Genomic DNA, 17,371 nt, shown 5'->3' with positions numbered 1-17,371 from the left:
TCTAGGTCAGAGGTTTTGGAATCCATTAGCACCCCGAAAATAATTATAATACAGTACTACACAAGCTTTTACATTTCAAGTTTATGATCTGCTTTAACTGTTGAGTGTACAGCATTTCTAACACTCACCCTACGGCAGGGAAATAAGCCTCCTACTCTAAGATATGCAGTTTTATCTGTAGTTACTTGTGAAGGAAGTTCTGAGCTTCAAATTTAATAGCTATGTAACAGAGATACAGACTTCAAACTATATTACTGTTTGCTTTGGTTTTGATGGCGTTTACATTCTCTTTCAATATTAGACATCTGTTTTGTTGAGACAGAATTTGCTACCAGTTTGAGCCCAGGTCAGCCAAACAGGTCAGAGATCTGCTGGATAACATTCCTTTCTCCAATTTTTTTTTTCCCTTCCTTATATAGTGTGGAAGACCAAGAACGGAGTATAAAAGAAATCTGTCAATGTCACATGAAAGTTATTAACTTCATGGTAACTTCGGTCTCAATCAAGCACGTTTCTCAAAAGCCCCCCCCTTCTTGAAGCAGTGTGGCATAGTGGATAGAGCACAGGCCTGGGAGTCGGAGGTCATGGGTTCTAATTTCAGCTCTGCCACTGGTCTACTGTGCGACCTTGGGCAAGTCTCTTCATTTGTCTGTGCCTCAATTTCCTCATCTGTAAAATGGGGATTGAAACTGTGAGCCCCACGTGGGACAGGGACTGTGTCTAACCCGATCTGCTTGTATCCCACCCCAGTGCTTAATACAGTTCCTGGCACAAAGTGAACACTTAACAAATACCACGATTATTATTATTATTACTATCATTATTATTATAAATGAGTTCTTGAACACGGATCCTGGGCAACGTGGTGCAGTGGATAGAGCACAGGCCTGGGAGTCAGAAGGTCATGGGATCAAATCCTGCCTCTGCCACCTGTCTGCTATGTGATCTTGGGCAAGTCACTTCACTTCTCTGGGCCTCAATTCCCACATCTGTAAAATGGGGATTAAGACTGTGAGCCCTATGTTGTACAGGGACCGTGTCCAACCCAATTACCTTGTATCAATACCAGCGCTTAGAACAGTGCTCGGCACATAGTAAGCACTTAACATACCAAAATACCCCGGGAGCACTTTCTCCTGTCCCCCGGGAGCACTTTCTCCCGCCCCGGCGCCAAATTTAAAATACCAAAATTATTAGACTCTAGACTTTAAGCCCATTGTGGGCAGGGATTGTCTCAATTGCTGTATTGTACTTTCCAAGCGCTAAGTACAGTGCTCTGCTCACAATAAGCTCTCAATAAATAGATGGAATGAACAAATGAATTATTATTATTATTATTATTATTAACGAAAATCAAGTCAGAATCCATTCATTCATTCCATCGTATTTACTGAGCGCTTACCGTAGGCAGAGCAGTGTACTAAGCGCTTGGAAAGTACAATTCAGCAACAGAGACAATCTCTACCTAACAAAGGATTCACAGGTTGAGTGTAAGGAAACAATTGTTAAAGATTCTTTTCCTGCTAGAGGAGGTTGAATCCATGGTCTAGGCTGGGGCTCTGAAGGAGAGGGAGATAGATTTCTGCTCCACTGGCAGAGCCAGAGGGGCACAGGACGAAAAGGTGTGGGGTTCTTTCAAGGAAGAGGATTTTTAAAGGTAAAATCCCCCGCCCCGTCCCCGATCTGCCCCGTGGGCACTGGACTAAGGGCCGCGGGACGGAGGTGGCACCTTTTCAAGTGCCTTGGGCGGTGCAAAGGGAAAAGACAAACGATTTAACTCACGTTACAAAAAACCAACAACAATAATAAAGAACTCAAGCCAGGTGATTTCCTGGCCCTCTCCCTCCTCCTCCTCCTCCCTGCAGGGACCCCTTCAGCCTGGCCCCTCGGGGAAGGGAGACGGCGCCGGGGCGGGGGAAAGTGCTCCAGCGGGACAGGAAAAAGTGCTCCCGGGGACGAGGAAAAAAAAGTGCTCCCGGGGGCGAGGAGAAAGTGCTCCCGGGGGCGAGGAGAAAGTACTCACGGGGAGAGGAGAAAGTGCTCACGGGGAGAGGAGAAAGTGCTCACGGGGAGAGGAGAAAGTGCTCACGGGGACGAGAGGAGAAAGTGCTCCCCTGGAGAGGTGAAACTGCTCCCCGGGAGAGGAGAAAGTGCTCACGGGGGGAGGAGAAAGTGCTCACGGGGAGAGGAGAAAGTGCTCACGGGGAGAGGAGAAAGTGCTCACGGGGAGAGGAGAAAGTGCTCACGGGGAGAGGAGAAAGTGCTCACGGGGGGAGGAAAACGTGCTCAAGGGAAGGAGAAAAAGTGTCCACGGGGACAAGAGAAAAAGTGCTCAAGGGGAGAGGAGGAAAAAGTGCTCAAGGGGAGAGGAGGAAAAAGTGCTCAGGGGGAGGGAAAAAAGTTCCCCCGGGGACAAGGAAAAAGGTGCTCAAGGGGAGAGGAGAAAAGGTGCTCCAGAGAAGAGGAAAAAGTGCTCACGGGAACAAGAGAAAAAGTGCTCAAGGGAAGAGGAGAAAAAGTGCTCAAGAGGAGAGACAAAAGGGTGCTGGAGAGAAGAAAAGGTGCTCAAGGGAAGGGGAAAAAGTGCCCACGGGGCCAAGAGGAAAAACTGCTCACGGGGACAGTAGAAAGTGCTCAGGAGAACAGGAGAAAGTACTCACGGGGAGGAGAAAAAGTGTTCCCAGGGAGAGGAGAAAGTGCCCACGGGGAGAGGGGAAAGGGGCCCGGGGTGTGCGGTGGATCTGGCGCCGGCCGCCCGGCAGGAGGACCCTCGTGCCCCCGTCCCGGGCCAGCCCGCCAGCCCGGCCAGCCGCGGGGCGCGGGGGCGGAGCGGGCCGGGCTCGCTCGCTCACCTGGGCTCCAGGTGGAGGCGGGGAAGACGGGGAGCAGGAGGAGGAGGAGGAGGCCATGCTGCGCTGCGCCGCGGCTCCCAGGAGGGAGGTGCGGGGTGCCCGGTGCCCCCCTGCCCTGCCGCCGCCGCCGCTGATGCCGCCCGCCAGGTGGCTGGGGAGGGGCCGGGGGCGGGCCGGGCCGGGCCGGGACGGGACGGGCAGGGGAGGGGAGGGGAGGGGAGGGGAGGGGAGGGGAGGGGCGGGGTCAGACCGGGGGCGGGGCGCGGAGCGGCGCGGTGGGGCCAATCGGAGAGGGGGGACAAGTCGGGGGGCGGGGCCTCTCCGGGGGCGGGGCCAATCGGAGCGCAGGAAGGGGGCGGGGCCGGGACGGGACGGGACGGGATGGGACGGGGCTCGGGGAAAGCGGAGTCCGCGGCGGGGGCGGGGGGGGAGAGAGGAGAGGGGTGGGGGAAGAGGGAGGAGGGGGGAGAGGGAGAGAGAGGGGGGAGAGGGAGAGAGAGAGGGGAGGAAGGGAGAGAGGGGGAGGGAGGAAGGGAGAGAGAGAGGGAGGGGGAAAGGGGGAGAGGGAGGGGGAGAGAGGAGGGGGGAGAGAGGGGAGGGGTAGGGGGAAGAGGGGGGACAGAGGAGAGGAGTGGGGGAAGAGGGGGGATGGGAGAGAGGGGAGGGGTGGGGGAGAGAGGGGAGGGGTGGGAGGAGGGGGGAAGAGGGGGGAGAGAGGAGAGGGGGGCGGGGGGAAGAGTAGCGAGAAGCTGCGAGAAGCAGCGTGGCTCAGTGGAAAAGAGCCCGGGCTTTGGAGTCAGAGGTCATGGGTTCAAATCCGGGCTCCGCCACTTGTCAGCTGTGTGACTTTGGGCAAGTCACTTCACTGGGCCTCAGTTACCTCATCTGTAAAATGGGGATGAAGACTGTGAGCCCTCCGTGGGACAACCTGATCATCTTGTAACCTCCCCAGCGCTTAGAACAGTGCTTTGCACATAGTAAGCGCTTAATATATGCCATTATTATTATTATTATTAAGAGTAATTACTCCCAAATTACTCCCACTCCCTTCTACGTCACCCAATCAATCAATCAATCGTATTTATTGAGGGCTTACTGTGTGCAGAGCACTTTACTAAGCCCTTGGGAATTACAAGTTGGCAACATATAGAGACAGTCCCTACCCAATAGTGGGCTCACAGTCTAGAAGGGGGAGACAGACAACAAAACCAAACATATTAACAAAATAAAATAAATAGAATAGATATGTACAAGTAAAATAAATAAATAAATAGAGTAATAAATATGTACAAACATATATACATATATACAGGTGCTGTGGGGAAGGGAAGGAGGTAAGACAGGGGGGTGGAGGGGGTGAGGGGGAGAGGAAGGAGGGGGCTCAGTCTGGGAAGGACTCCTGGAGGAGCTGAGTTCTCAGTAGGGCCTTGAAGGGAGGAAGAGAGCTAGCTTGGCGGATGTGCGGAGGGAGGGCATTCCAGGCCCGGGGGATGACGTGAGTCGGGGGTCGATGGAGGGACAGGCGAGAACGAGGCTCGGTGAGGTGATTAGTGGCAGAGGAGCGGAGGGTGCGGGCTGGGCTGTAGAAGGAGAGAAGGGAGGTGAGGTAGGAAGGGGCGAAGTGATGGAGAGCCTTGAAGCCAAGGGTGAGGAGTTTCTGCCTGATGCGCAGATTGATTGGTAGCCACTGGAGCCCCTTAGCACTTATTTACATACCCAAAATGTATTTATATTAACGTCTGTCTCCCCCTCTTGACTGTAAGCTCATTGCGGGCAGGGAATGTGTCAGTTACACTACTGTGTCATACTCTCCCAAGTGCTTAGTACAGTCTCCTGCACACAGTAAGTGCTCGGGAATGCCCTCCCTCCTCACATCTGCCAAACTAGCAATCTTCCCCCCTTCAAAGCCCTACTGAAAGCTCACCTCCTCCAGGAGGCCTTCCCAGACTAAGCCTCCCTTTTCCTCTGCTCTGCCTCCCCTCCCCATCGTCCGACTCCCTACCTCTGCTCTACCCCCCTCCCCACCCCACAGCACTTGTGTATATATGTATATACTTGTTATTTTATTTATTTTATTAATGATGTGTATATATTTGTACATATTTATTCTATTTATCTTATTTTGTTAATATGCTTTGTTTTGTTGTCTGTCTCCCCCTTCTAGACTGCGAGCCCACTGTTGGGTAGGGACCATCTCTATATGTTGCCAACTTGTACTTCCCAAGCGCTTAGTACAGTGCCCTGCGCACAGTAAGCGCTTAATAAATACAATTGAATGAATGAATGAATCTGTAATTCTATTTATTCATATTCTATTTAAATAAATGTTATATTTATTTATATTGATGCTATTGATGCTTGTTTACTTATTTTGTGTTGTTGTCTGTCTCTCCCCTTCTAGACTGTGAGCCTGTTGTTGAGTAGGGATTGTCTCTGTTGCTGAATTGTACTTTCAACGTGTTTAGTACAGTGCTCTGCACACAGTAAGCGCTCAATAAATATGATTGAATGAATGAATAAATGATTGATTGATTCCCTTCCTGGCCACCATCTCTCCAATTGCTCTCCAATACCTTCTTCCCTACTGCTTTCAAACATGCTTGTCTCCCTATCCTAAAATAAAAAACCCCTCCCTTGACCCCTCAGCTCCCTCCAGTTATCGCCACAGTTGTCTATGCCCATTGTCTCAAGTTCCTCTCCTGCAAATCACTCCTTCAAATCTCTCCTTGACCCCCTCCAATCTGGTTTCCCTCCCCTCCACTCCACAGAATGCACCCACTCAAAGGTCACTAGTGACCTCCTTCTTGTTAAATCCAATGACCTCTACTCCAACCTAATCCTCCTCTACCTCCCAGCTGCCTTCGCCACCCTCCCTCTTCTCCTGGAAACATTATCCAAGCCTGGATTCACCGACACTGTCTTCACTTGGTTTCCCTCCTAGCTCTCTGGCTGCTCATTCTCAGTCTCTTTTGTGGGCTTCTCCTCTGCCTTCCAACCCCTAACTGTGGGTGTCCCTCAAAGTTCAGTTCTGGGTCTCCTTCAATCCTCCATCTACACCTACTCCCTTGGAGAACTCATTAGCTCTCATGGCTTCAACCATCACCTCTAGGTGGATCATTCCCAAATCTACATCTCCAGACTGATCACTCTTCCTCTCTGCAGTCTCATATTTCCTCATGCCTTCAAAACAGCTCTACTTGGATGTCCTGCTGTCACCTCAAACTTAAAATGTCCAAAACAGAACTCCTTATCTTCCCGTCCAAACCCTGTCCTCCCCTGATTTTTCCATCACCATAGACCACATCTCCATCCTTCCTGGCATTATCCTTGACTCTTCTCTCTCATTCAACCCCCATATTCAATCCATTGCTAAATCCTGTCAGTCTCACCTTCACAACATCACTAAAATCCACCCCTTCCTGTCCATCCAAACTGCTACCACATTAATACAGTCACTCATCCTATCTCGCCTGGATTATTGCATCAGCCTCCTTGCTGGCCTCCCAGCCTCCTGTCTCTCCTCACTCCAGTCCATACTTCACTCTGCTGCCCTGATCATTTTTCTACAAAAACGTTCAGTCCAAGTTTCTCCACTCCTCAAGACCCTCCAGTGGTTCTCCATCTACCTCTGCATCAAACAGAAATGCCTGACCATTGGCTGACCAGGCTGATTCCTGACCCGGGAGCAGCCAGTCCCCATCCTGATTTGTGTTTCTGAAAAGGAAACCTGGGGGAAACCAGATGGTGGGTCTTTCTTCAGAAACCTGCCTGTCACATAGACTACGTGGAACCTACTTTCTGAATAGAGTCATGCCAAGAGACTGGCACCGGAGGCAGTTGGCACAGAGGCTCAGTTGAGAGAGAGGTAGCAGGAGAAGAGGAGAAGTGCCACCTACGGCTAACCCCACCTCCTCCGTGCCAACCTGTAGCTCTGGCTCCCGTATGTGTGAAGAAGCATCTCTGCTTTGGGAAGGTTGTGGAGGTGGGAGGAAGCAGAGATTGCATTACCACTGGCACAGCCCTGTTTTTGTGTCTGTAGGGGGTCCTGGTTAGAGTTTTTTTAATAATCAATAATATCTGTGGCATTTGTTAGGAAGCAGTGTGGCCTAGTGGAAAGAGCCTGCACCTGGGAGTCAGAAGGACCTGGGTTCTAATCCCCACTCCGCCACTTATCTGCTGTGTGACTTTGGGCAGCTCACTTAATTTCTCTGTGCCTCAGTTCCCTCACCTTGTAAAAATGGGGATTGAGATTGTGAGCCCCACTGTGGGACAGGGACTGTGTCCAACCTGATTAGCTTGTATCTACTCTAGTGCTTAGAACAATGCCTGGCAAATAGCTTCACAAATACCAGAAAAAAGAGCACTTACTATGTGTCAAACGATGTACTAAGTGCTGGAGTAGATTCAGTATTATTAGTTTGGTACAAATAGATCCTGTCTCATGTAGAGCTCACAGCCTAGGAGGGAGGAAGAACAGCAATTTTATCCCCATTTTACAGATGAAGAAATGGAAGCACGGAGAACTGAAGTGACTTGCCCAAGGTCACACAGCAGGCAAGTGGCAGAGCTAGAATTGGAACCCGGATCCTCTGACTCCCAGGCCTGTGCCCTTTCCCCTCAGCTACACTATTTCAAAGTGAATTTCTCCCCTTGTCTTATTGGCCCTCCTTGGTGAGGCTTGGACCCTGGTTAATAATAATAATAATAGTAATAATGGCATTTATTAAGCGCTTACTATGTGCAAAGCACTGTTCTAAGCACTGGGGAGGTTACAAGGTGATCAGGTTGTCCCTCGTGGGGCTCACAGTCTTAGTCCCCATTTTACAGATGAGGTAACTGAGGCACAGAGAAGTGAAGTGACTTGCCCAAAGTCACACAGCTGACAATTGGCGGAGTCGGAATTTGAACCCATGACCTCTGGCTCCAAAGCCCATGCTCTTTTCCACTGAGCCACGCCTGGTTGGTGAAACGTGGGTGGTTCTGCATCCTCACAAAGATTGGAACATGGTTGTGGTGTTGCAGAGTGAATTGGAACCCAGAGCCCAGAGATCCTCTGATGTGTGACCTTGGGCAAGTCACTTAACTTCTCTGTGCCTCAGTTCCCTCATCTGTGAAATGAGGATTAAGACTGTGAGCCCCATGTGGGACAACCTGAATATCTTGTATCTACCCCAGAGCTTAGAACAGTGCTTGGCACATAGTAAGCGCTTAACAAATACCATTATTATCTTTATTATTATTATCCATAATCCAGATCCCAGGGAAAGGATCACATGACTTTGGCTCTGAGGATCAACACGGGAACTTCTCTTTTCTCCTTCCCTCCGTCTCTACCTTTCCCTGCCCTCTTTGTCTTCTTCCCGGTCCCTCTCCACCTCTGGAGATCTCTGACCCCAGCCAGCCCTGCCCTGACTTAAACCGAGGGAGTTTGTTTGGGCAGAACCACGCCACACCCGGAACCACAGGGAGAGAGAGACGACTATTGATCTGACAGTTTACTCCCCGGATCCTGCGCCAAATGATGCAACTTTCCCAGCTCGGCTATATTGTTCCGGCCTTTGGAGAATTCCTCTGTCCCACCCTCTTGTACATCTGGGCCAAGACCGACGAGGAGAAATTCTGCAGCCACTTTTTTTTCCACACACATTTTTTTTAAAAAGAAAATAAATAAAACAAAGGGAAAAAAAAAACAAGACCTGGTCAGAGCTGAACTCCAGTGAAATTTCCCGCCCAGTGTAAGCTCCAGACAAAGGGGAATCCTTGGGAGTGGAACTTTCTGGCACCAGTACAGTCAGCCAGCTGGGAAGCAGGAGGCAAGTAGTCAGAGGGGTAGAAAACAATGAGAGAAGGTGCAGAGGTTGACCTGGAAGTCTGCACATGTGTTAATAAAGAGGACCTGATTGCACACATGATATTACACCTGCATCTTTTCAGACCTTCAACATTACTCATCTCCCTACTCTCTGGGGTGATACATTTTCCAACAGCTGCCTGGTAGACTGTGAGCTCATTGTGGGCAGGGGTTGTCTCTCTTTATTACTGTATTGTACTTTCCAAAGCACTTAATACAAAACACTGCACACATTAAGTGCTCAATAAATATGATGGAATGAATGAAAGTCACATCTTCCTGGGGATTTAGTCCTCCCTGCCACCCTGGCTCTATCCCAAACTGAATTTAAAGAAGCAGCTAAGGTTCTTGTGGGCAGGAATGTGTATGCCACCTCTATTAATAGTAGTAGTAATAGTACAATGCTCTGCATACAGTAAGCACTCAATAAATACGATTGAATGAATGAATGCATGTCTATTTAATCTCTTGCATTCTCCCAAGCAATTAGTACAGTGCTCTTCACCCAGTAAGTGCTCAGTATATACCACTTATTATTTATCTCTGTGCATGGTTAGAATGTCACTATCAATTGTACTATCTTCAAAAATGAAAAACACCTAAGGTACCTTTATTGTGTATGACTATATCCATTACTATATTCATTTTATTAATGATGTGTATATAGCTATAATTCTATTTATTCTGATAGTATTGACACCTAACTACTTGTTTTGGTTTGTTGTCTGCCTCCCCCTTCTAGACTGTGAGCCCATTGTTTGGTAGGGACTGTCTCTATATGCTGCCGATTTGTACTTCCGAAGTGCTTAGTACAGTACTCTGCACACAGTAAGCACTCAATAAATACCATCGAATGAATGAATGAATTTATTATTCTGTTTATTTTGTTAATGATGTGTATATATCTATAATTCTATTTATCTATTTTGATGTTATTGATGTTATTGTTTTGTTTTGTTGTCTGTCTCCCCCTTCTAGACTGTGAGCCTGTTGTTGGGTAGGGATTGCCCCTATCTGTTGCCAAATTGTGCTTTCCAAGTACTTAGTACAGTGCTGTGCACACAGTAAGCGCTCAATAAATATGATTGAATGAATGAATGAATAATAATAATAATGGTATTTGTTAAGTGCTTACTATGTGGCAGGCACTGTTCTAAGTGCTGGGGTGGATGCAAGCGGATCGGGTTGGACACAGTCCCTGTCCCATATGAGACTCAATCCCCATTTTCTAGATGAGGTAACTGAGGCACAGAGAAGTTCTATTTTACTCTCCCAAATGCCAAGTATGAGGCTCTGCACTCAATCAGTGTGTAATAAATACAATAGATTGATTGGTTGGGTCCCTTAAACAGCAGGCATGTTCGTCCTAAAGAGAGGAAAGGGGAAAGGCCTTTTCAGTGGGTTACAGACAATTCAAGGAGCACAGGAATTTTGGGCTACAAGAATTGACTGTTGATCCACAGCCACAAGGTTGTGCAAAAAATGGACAATGAATAAACACAATTGGAGTATATTTCTCAAGACAAATATACTTGTTGCTGATTTGTACTTCCCAAGTGCTTAGTACAGTGCTGTGCACATAGCGCTCAATAAATATGATTGAATTGAATGAATGAATGTCAGTTGAGGTGACCAAAGGGGAGTTTAGGAACTTGGACCTTGCTAACCTATGACCTAAACAAGGGGTGGATCTTTGAATAATGAAGTGAATTCTGCATGGCTAACGGAGGTGAAAATTAACTCCTGTAGTACCTCGAGAGCAAAATAAAAAAACAAAAGCTGCTACAAAACAGCTTGTGGCTAAAAGAAAAACCCACAAATGGATTGCAGGAAATTATTTTGCTTCCTAAAACAAAAACAAAATCCTGAAAGTATCTCTTCTAAATAGATGTTGTTGTTAGTTTCCACTGTTTGTTTCCATGAGGAGATATTTTTAAATACTCTGTACTTATTTAACTTGTAAAGTTCAATAAGCTAAAATTACACAAAGCTTAACCCAAATATTTTCTATTCCGGAAATTTCCCCAAGTACAACATGATTAGAGATGCGTGTTCAAAATATATGAAGTGATAGTCTGGGTGTGTTTTTATCAAGGTTAACTGAAATTAGATGTGGAGTGGATTTTTGTAGGGTTAATGTAATAAACTATGGGAAGTTATGAATGCATACAGTAGTTAAACGAATTATGGCTTTGGAAGTTTCCATTAAATTTCAAATAAACATCATTTTTAAAAATTACAGATTAAACAGCAGCCTAATGAATAGTATTAATCATAGTAATTTGTGTAGTAAAGCTAAGGGTTGATCATTTTAAAAATTTTAAAGCAGTGGAATCAAGTGACAGAGGAGTTCAGAGGATGATAATGCTGTATAGTAGGGTGATATCCCTCTGTCCCATTTTTACAATAACCAGCCAGAATTTATTTTCTAGTCAAAGGAATCAACTCTCTGGACAATAGGAATGGTAGTATTCTTGTTCATTGTGGGACAACAAACTTCATAAGAACTAATGGTTAAGATGGTGGCTTGAAAGCATCCCATCTCAAGAATTTGCATATAAAGTTAATCCTATAAAGTTAATCCAGTTGGCAGAGCTGGGATTTGAACCCATGACCTCTGACTCCAAAGCCCGTGCTCTTTACACTGAGCCACGCTGCTTCTCTATAATAATAATGACGGCATTTATTAAGTGCTTACTATGTGCAAAGCACTGTTCTAAGCACTAGTGTGGATACAAGCAAATAAGTTTGGCCACAGTTCCTGTCCCACAGTTTCAATCCCCATTTTACAGACGAGGTAACTGAGACACAGAGAAGTGAAGTAATAATAATAATAATGGCACTAGTTAAGCACGTATTATGTGCCACACACTGTGCTAAGCACTGGGGTGGTTACAACTTAATCAGGTGGGTCACAGGATGCAATCAGCAGCAAAAAAGGAGGGGACACTTGGGGAGAGAAGAGGTCATGGCTCGAAGAGGTCCAATCTGGAAACACAATCTCTCTCTCCCAGCCTTTGCATTCTATTATTCCTCCCATTGTCCCCCTTCCTGCTCCTCCAGCTGAATTACTCCCAAATAAATGATCTTCCCTCCCTTCCCCTCTCTTCTCCTCTCATCACACAGTTTCAAGGTTTATGTCTCATCACTGACTTACATATGCTCTCTGGCTCTTAGAGACCTGCATTGTGACCCATTTCAGTTTGCCTCTGTTAAAAGCTTTGCTGAGCAAGTGCACTGTCCATATTTTTTGCACGAGGATTATACCAACTGTTTTGGAAGATTGCAATTTGGATGAGGTTAAATGTCAGGCATATGTACAGTGGACCCTGGCTTCTCTTCTATTATAGTTGTGGGTGGCTCCTGGAGTTGGATTGGAGGGTATCTGGGGTCTTGGAACCAATCATTCAATCAATCAGTGCCATTTCTTAAGCCTATATGAAATGTAAAGCACTGAACAAAGAGTACATCTGTCAATCAATCATTTTTATTGGGCACTTTCTGTGTGCAGAGCACTGTACTAAGCACTCAGAGATTACAATATAACAAAGTTCATAGACACATTCCTTATCAAAAATGAAACACATGCTGCTTACCCTCCAATGGCTCACAGTCAAATGGGAGAGACAGACAAAAACTATTCACAAATAGTGTGAGTAGGAGGGAGAACAAAACACAGTTTTACAGCAGGAGAAGGAAACTAATAGTCAAAGACAGAAATATACACTGACAGGGATAATACTAATACTACTACTAATAATAATAATGGCATTTATTAAGCACTTACTATGTGCAAAGCTCTCAGAGGAGTGCCAGGTGGCAGGGCTTTGAAGCTGTTTGCCTCATTCATTCACTCATTCATTCAATAGTATTTATTGAGCGCTTATTGTGTGCAGAGCACTGTACTAAGCACTTGGGAAGTACAAGTTGGCAACATATAGAGATGGTCCCTACCCAACAACGGGCTCACAGTCTAGTAGAGGGAGACAGACAACAAAACAAAACATATAGACAGGTATCAAAATCATCAGAACAAATAGAATTATAGCTATATGTACATCATTAACAAAATAAATAGAATAGTTAATATGTACAACTAAAATGAATAGAGTAATAAATCTGTAACAATAATAATAATAATAACAGTATTTGTTAAGCACTTACAATGTGCCAAGCACTGTTCTAAGCACTCTCTCTCCCGGTCTTTGCATTCTATTATTCCTCCCATTGTCTGATTCAAGGCTCTCCATCACCTCGCCCCCTCCTACCTCACCTCCCTTCTTTCCTTCTATAGCCCAGCCCGCACCCTCCACTCCTCAGCCGCTAACCTCCTCACTGTGCCTTGTTCTCGCCTGTCCCACTGTTGACCCCTGGCCCACGTCCTCCCCCTGGCCTGGAATGTCCTCCCTCTGCACATCTGCCAAGCTAGCTCTCTTCCTCCCTTCAAGGTCCTACTGAGAGCTCACCTCCTCCAGGAGGCCTTCCCAGACTGAGCCCCCTCCTTCCTCTCCTCCCCGCCCCCATCTCCATCCCCCCATCTTACCTCCTTCCCTTCCCCACAGCACCTGTATATATGTATATATGTTTGTACGTATTTTTTACTCTATTTATATTTTACCTGTACATATCTATTCTATTTATTTTATTTTGTTAATATGTTTGGTTTTGTTCTCTGTCTCCCCCTTCTAGACTGTGAGCCCACTGTTGGGTAGGGACCGTCTCTATATGTTGCCAACTTGTACTTCCCAAGCGCTTAGTACAGTGCTCTGCACACAGTAAGCACTCAATAAATACGTTTGATTGATTGATTGATTGTTCTAAGCGCTGCGGAGGTTACAAGGTGATCAGGTTGTCTCACAGTGGGCTCACAGTCTTCATCCCCATTTTACAGATGAGGTCACTGAGGCACAGAGAAGTTAAGTGACTTGCCTAAAGTCACACAGCTGACAATTGACAGAGCCAGGATTTGAAACCATTACCTCTGACTCCAAAGCCCGTGCACTGAGCCACCCTGCTTCTCTACGAGAAGCAATATAGCCTCTCTTCTGTGAAGGGTTGTGCATATCATACACATTTTCAAAGGTGATGCCACCGATAGTGGGAACCTATCCATACCGGTGGGTCTGGCTGAAAAGACTCTGTTCTGTTATTAGGGAAGGATACTCAACTCCCACCAGCTTACTGACACAAAAGAAGCCATACTCTCTACCTGTACTGCTCAGGATGGGGAAGAATTCAGGGTTCATTATCAGGGCTCATCAGCCATCAGTAAAGATAGTGGTCTGGAGAAGTCTTAGAGGTGAGAAAAGCAGCATGACCTGGTGGAAAGAGCAAGGGCCTGGGAGCCAGAGGACCTGGGTTCTAATCCTGGCCTTGCCACTTTTCTGCTGTGTGGCTTTAAGGACTTACGGATCACAGCAGTAATGCAGGGAGCAGAGTCCTGGACACACCATCACCTGATATGATTCATTCATTCATTCAATCATATTTATTGAGCGCTTACTGTGTGCACAGCACTGTACTAATCACTTGGAAAGTACAAGTCAGCAACATATAGAGATGGTCCCTACCCAACAATGGGCTCACAGTCTAGAAGAGGGAGACAGACAACAAAACAAAACATGTAGACAGGTATCAAAATCATCAGAACAAATAGAATTATAGCTATATGTACATCATTAAGAAAATAAATAGAATAGTTAATATGTACAACTAATGAATAGAGTAATAAATCTGTAACAATAATAATAATAATAATAACAGTATATGTTAAGCACTTACGATGTGCCAAGCACTGTTCTAAGCACTGAACAAATATATACAAGTGCTGTGGGGAGGGGACGGAGGTGGGGGGGGAAGGGGAGGAGGAGAGGAAAAAGGGGGCTCAGTCTGGGAAGGCGTCCCCAAACTCCCAACTCCAAGAGTGGCCTCCAAACCACCAAGGTGACTAAATGTTCAGCTCCTGACAAAACAAAGACAAGGACAAGAAGTTCCACAGAACTACTACAGACAACCCCAACCACGATCTCCAAAGAAAGGAGCAAATAACAAATAAATAATAAATAAGCCCTTCTCCATGATACTGCTTACCAGGTGGCCATCATGGCATTGGGCATGTCGACAAAGTACCCTCTCCCCCTTCTAGACTGTAAGCTTGTTGTGGGCAGGAAATGTGTCTGTTTATTGTTGCACTGTACCCTCCCAGTTGCTTAGTACCATGCTCTGCACAAAGTAAGTGCTCAATAAATACGACTGAATGAATGAATGAATGACTGTGGGCAAGTCACTTCATTTTTCTGTGCCTCAGTGACCTCACCTGTAAAATGGGGATTAAGACTGTGAGCCCTGTGTGGGACATGGACTGTGTCCAATTTGATTAGCCTGTATCTATGCCAGCATGGCACATAGAAAGTGCCTAATGAAAACCATTAAAAAGGAAAAAATCTACCCCAGCATTTAGTATAGTGCCTGGCATATAGTAAATGCTTAACAAATACCACTAAAAAAAAAAATAAGTGGGGATTCCATGATGGGTTGGCACATGCTACCCTCCAAAATGTTTTTCAGGGGAAATCCTTCAAGTCTATATGACACATGGATGGTTTTTCATGGCTACTGATAGAGTAGCTCATAACTGAAATTACTAGGTGGCCTGATCTTCCACGCAGAGGGTGGCACTGCTGTATTGTTCTCTCACAGGCACTTAGTACAGTGCTCTGCACACAGTAAGCGCTTAATAAATATGACTGAATGAATGAATGATGAGGGAGGTGGGATTTTCCGTGACGCTCCATAGGAGGGAGGGACTTGAGTGAGAACAGGGAGCGGACTGGGGACACAAGAGTGTGCTATTTCCTCCAAAACTAAAGCATGTGTGAGTGACTGAACCTGGAACTGACCCAATCTGGACTGCTACAACCAAGGCCCTCTTGGATAATTGTGGAAAGCTGTTGTTGTTATTGCCACCACCAGGCTATGTGGGTAAAGGGAGACACTCATGCACGTGGTTTCCCCGGCTGGACCAGGTGACAGAGAAGCCGCTTGGGCAGGAATAGGAGCAGATTCATCTCTCCACTCCTCAGGCCAGGCTCCAGAGCAGGGAAGACCTTTTCCCTCACCTCAAAGTAGACCTGAAGTGGCTCTGACCAGCTCCTCGAGTGGGTTTGTGCTGCCTCTGGCCTGGAATGCCCTCCCTCCTCACATCCCCCAGACAATTACTGCCCCCCCTTAAAAGTTTTATTGAAGGCACATCTCCTCCAAGAGACCTTCCCTGTCTAAGCCCTCCTTTCTTTTTCTTCAACTCCCTTCTGTGTCTCCCTGATATGCCTCCTTGAAGCAGCGTGGCTCAGTGGAAAGAGTACGGGCTTGGGAGTCAGAGGTCATGGGTTGTAATCCCATCTCTGCCACTTGTCACCTGTGTGACTTTGGGCAAGTTACTTCACTTCTCTGGGCCTCAGTTACCTCATCTGTAAAGTAGAGATTAAGATTGTGAGCCCCCCATGGGACAACCTGATTATCTTGTATCTCCCCCAGTGCTTAGAATAGTGCTTGGCACATAGTAAGCACTTTACAAATACCATTATCATCATCATCCCCCCTCCCAGCCCCACAGCACTTAGGTACGTATCCATAATTTATTTATTTATATTAATGTCTATCCCCACCCTCTAGCCTGAAAGCTTATCGTGGGCAAGGAATGTGTTTGTTATACTGTTATATTGTACTCACCAAAGTGGTTAGTACAGTGCTCTATACACAGTAAGCACTCAATAAATACAACTGACTGACTGACTGATTGCTGCCTGAGGTCTGCCTCCCCCCTCATCAGCCCGGAACGGGTAAAGCAGAAAAGTACCGATGGTTCCTTGCCAGACCCAAACCCTCTGGCCCTGGGAAAGGTGGAGGAGGTAGAAAAAGAAGCCCCGAGTTTGTTTCCTTTTTATTTAAAAACCTGACCAAAAAAATCAATCCCTCAGGGCCACCCTTCATTCATTCATTCAATCGTATTTATTGAGCGCTTACTGTGTGCAGAGCACTGTACTAAGCACTTGGGAAGTACAAGTTGACAACATATAAAGACGGTCCCTACCCAACAACGGGCTCACAGTCTAGAAGGGGGAGACAGACAACAAAACATATTAACAAAATAAAATAAATAGAATAGTAAATATGTACAGGTAAAATAGAGTAATAAAGCTGTACAAACATATATACAGGTACTGTGGAGAGGGGAAGGAGGTAGGGCTGGGGGGATGGGGAGGGGGGAAGGGAGGAGGGGGCTCAGTTTGGGAAATGAGGGTTAAGACTGTGTTTGAGTGTTATTTCCACACTGGATTTCCTATCGTCCAGAAGATTTGCCCTCAACTCGTTTCTAATGGCTGTTTGCTTGTGGTGGGCAATCCCTATTCTCTAGGCTCTGTCCAGTGGTTTCACCAAATATAAAGAGAGGCAGCTGGCAGAGGTAAAGGAGAGGACAAAGAACAGGAACTTGAATTTCACTTAGCTCTGGAAAACCGGGTAAATATAATGAATAGAATTCTTAAGGGTTGCAAGATATTTCAAAAAAGTGAACCCTCGAATTCTCCCCACTCATCAAAATCCTCCAATGGCTGTTATTACATTGGCACATCAGGATACTCCTTTGCATTGGCTCCTATCTATCTCCTAC

At 46.4% G+C, this 17,371-nt stretch overlaps 1 protein-coding gene across 1 annotated transcript in view; it reads right to left on the bottom strand.

The window, feature by feature from the left end:
• ANK3 (ankyrin 3) overlaps positions 1–2,947 on the bottom strand; it is a 710,530-nt gene extending 707,583 nt beyond the window's left edge. The window contains exon 1 of the mRNA XM_038743727.1: positions 2,853–2,947. Within this exon, the coding sequence (XP_038599655.1) occupies positions 2,853–2,909 (57 nt within the window). The 5' untranslated portion in view covers positions 2,910–2,947. The remainder of the gene's footprint in view (positions 1–2,852) is intronic.
• Positions 2,948–17,371: the final 14,424 nt, after the last annotated feature.

Source organism: Tachyglossus aculeatus, chromosome 3 (genome assembly GCF_015852505.1).
Source record: "Tachyglossus aculeatus isolate mTacAcu1 chromosome 3, mTacAcu1.pri, whole genome shotgun sequence".
Taxonomy (NCBI): Eukaryota; Metazoa; Chordata; class Mammalia; order Monotremata; family Tachyglossidae; genus Tachyglossus; species Tachyglossus aculeatus.
This window is presented reverse-complemented; position numbering and strand designations above follow the sequence as displayed.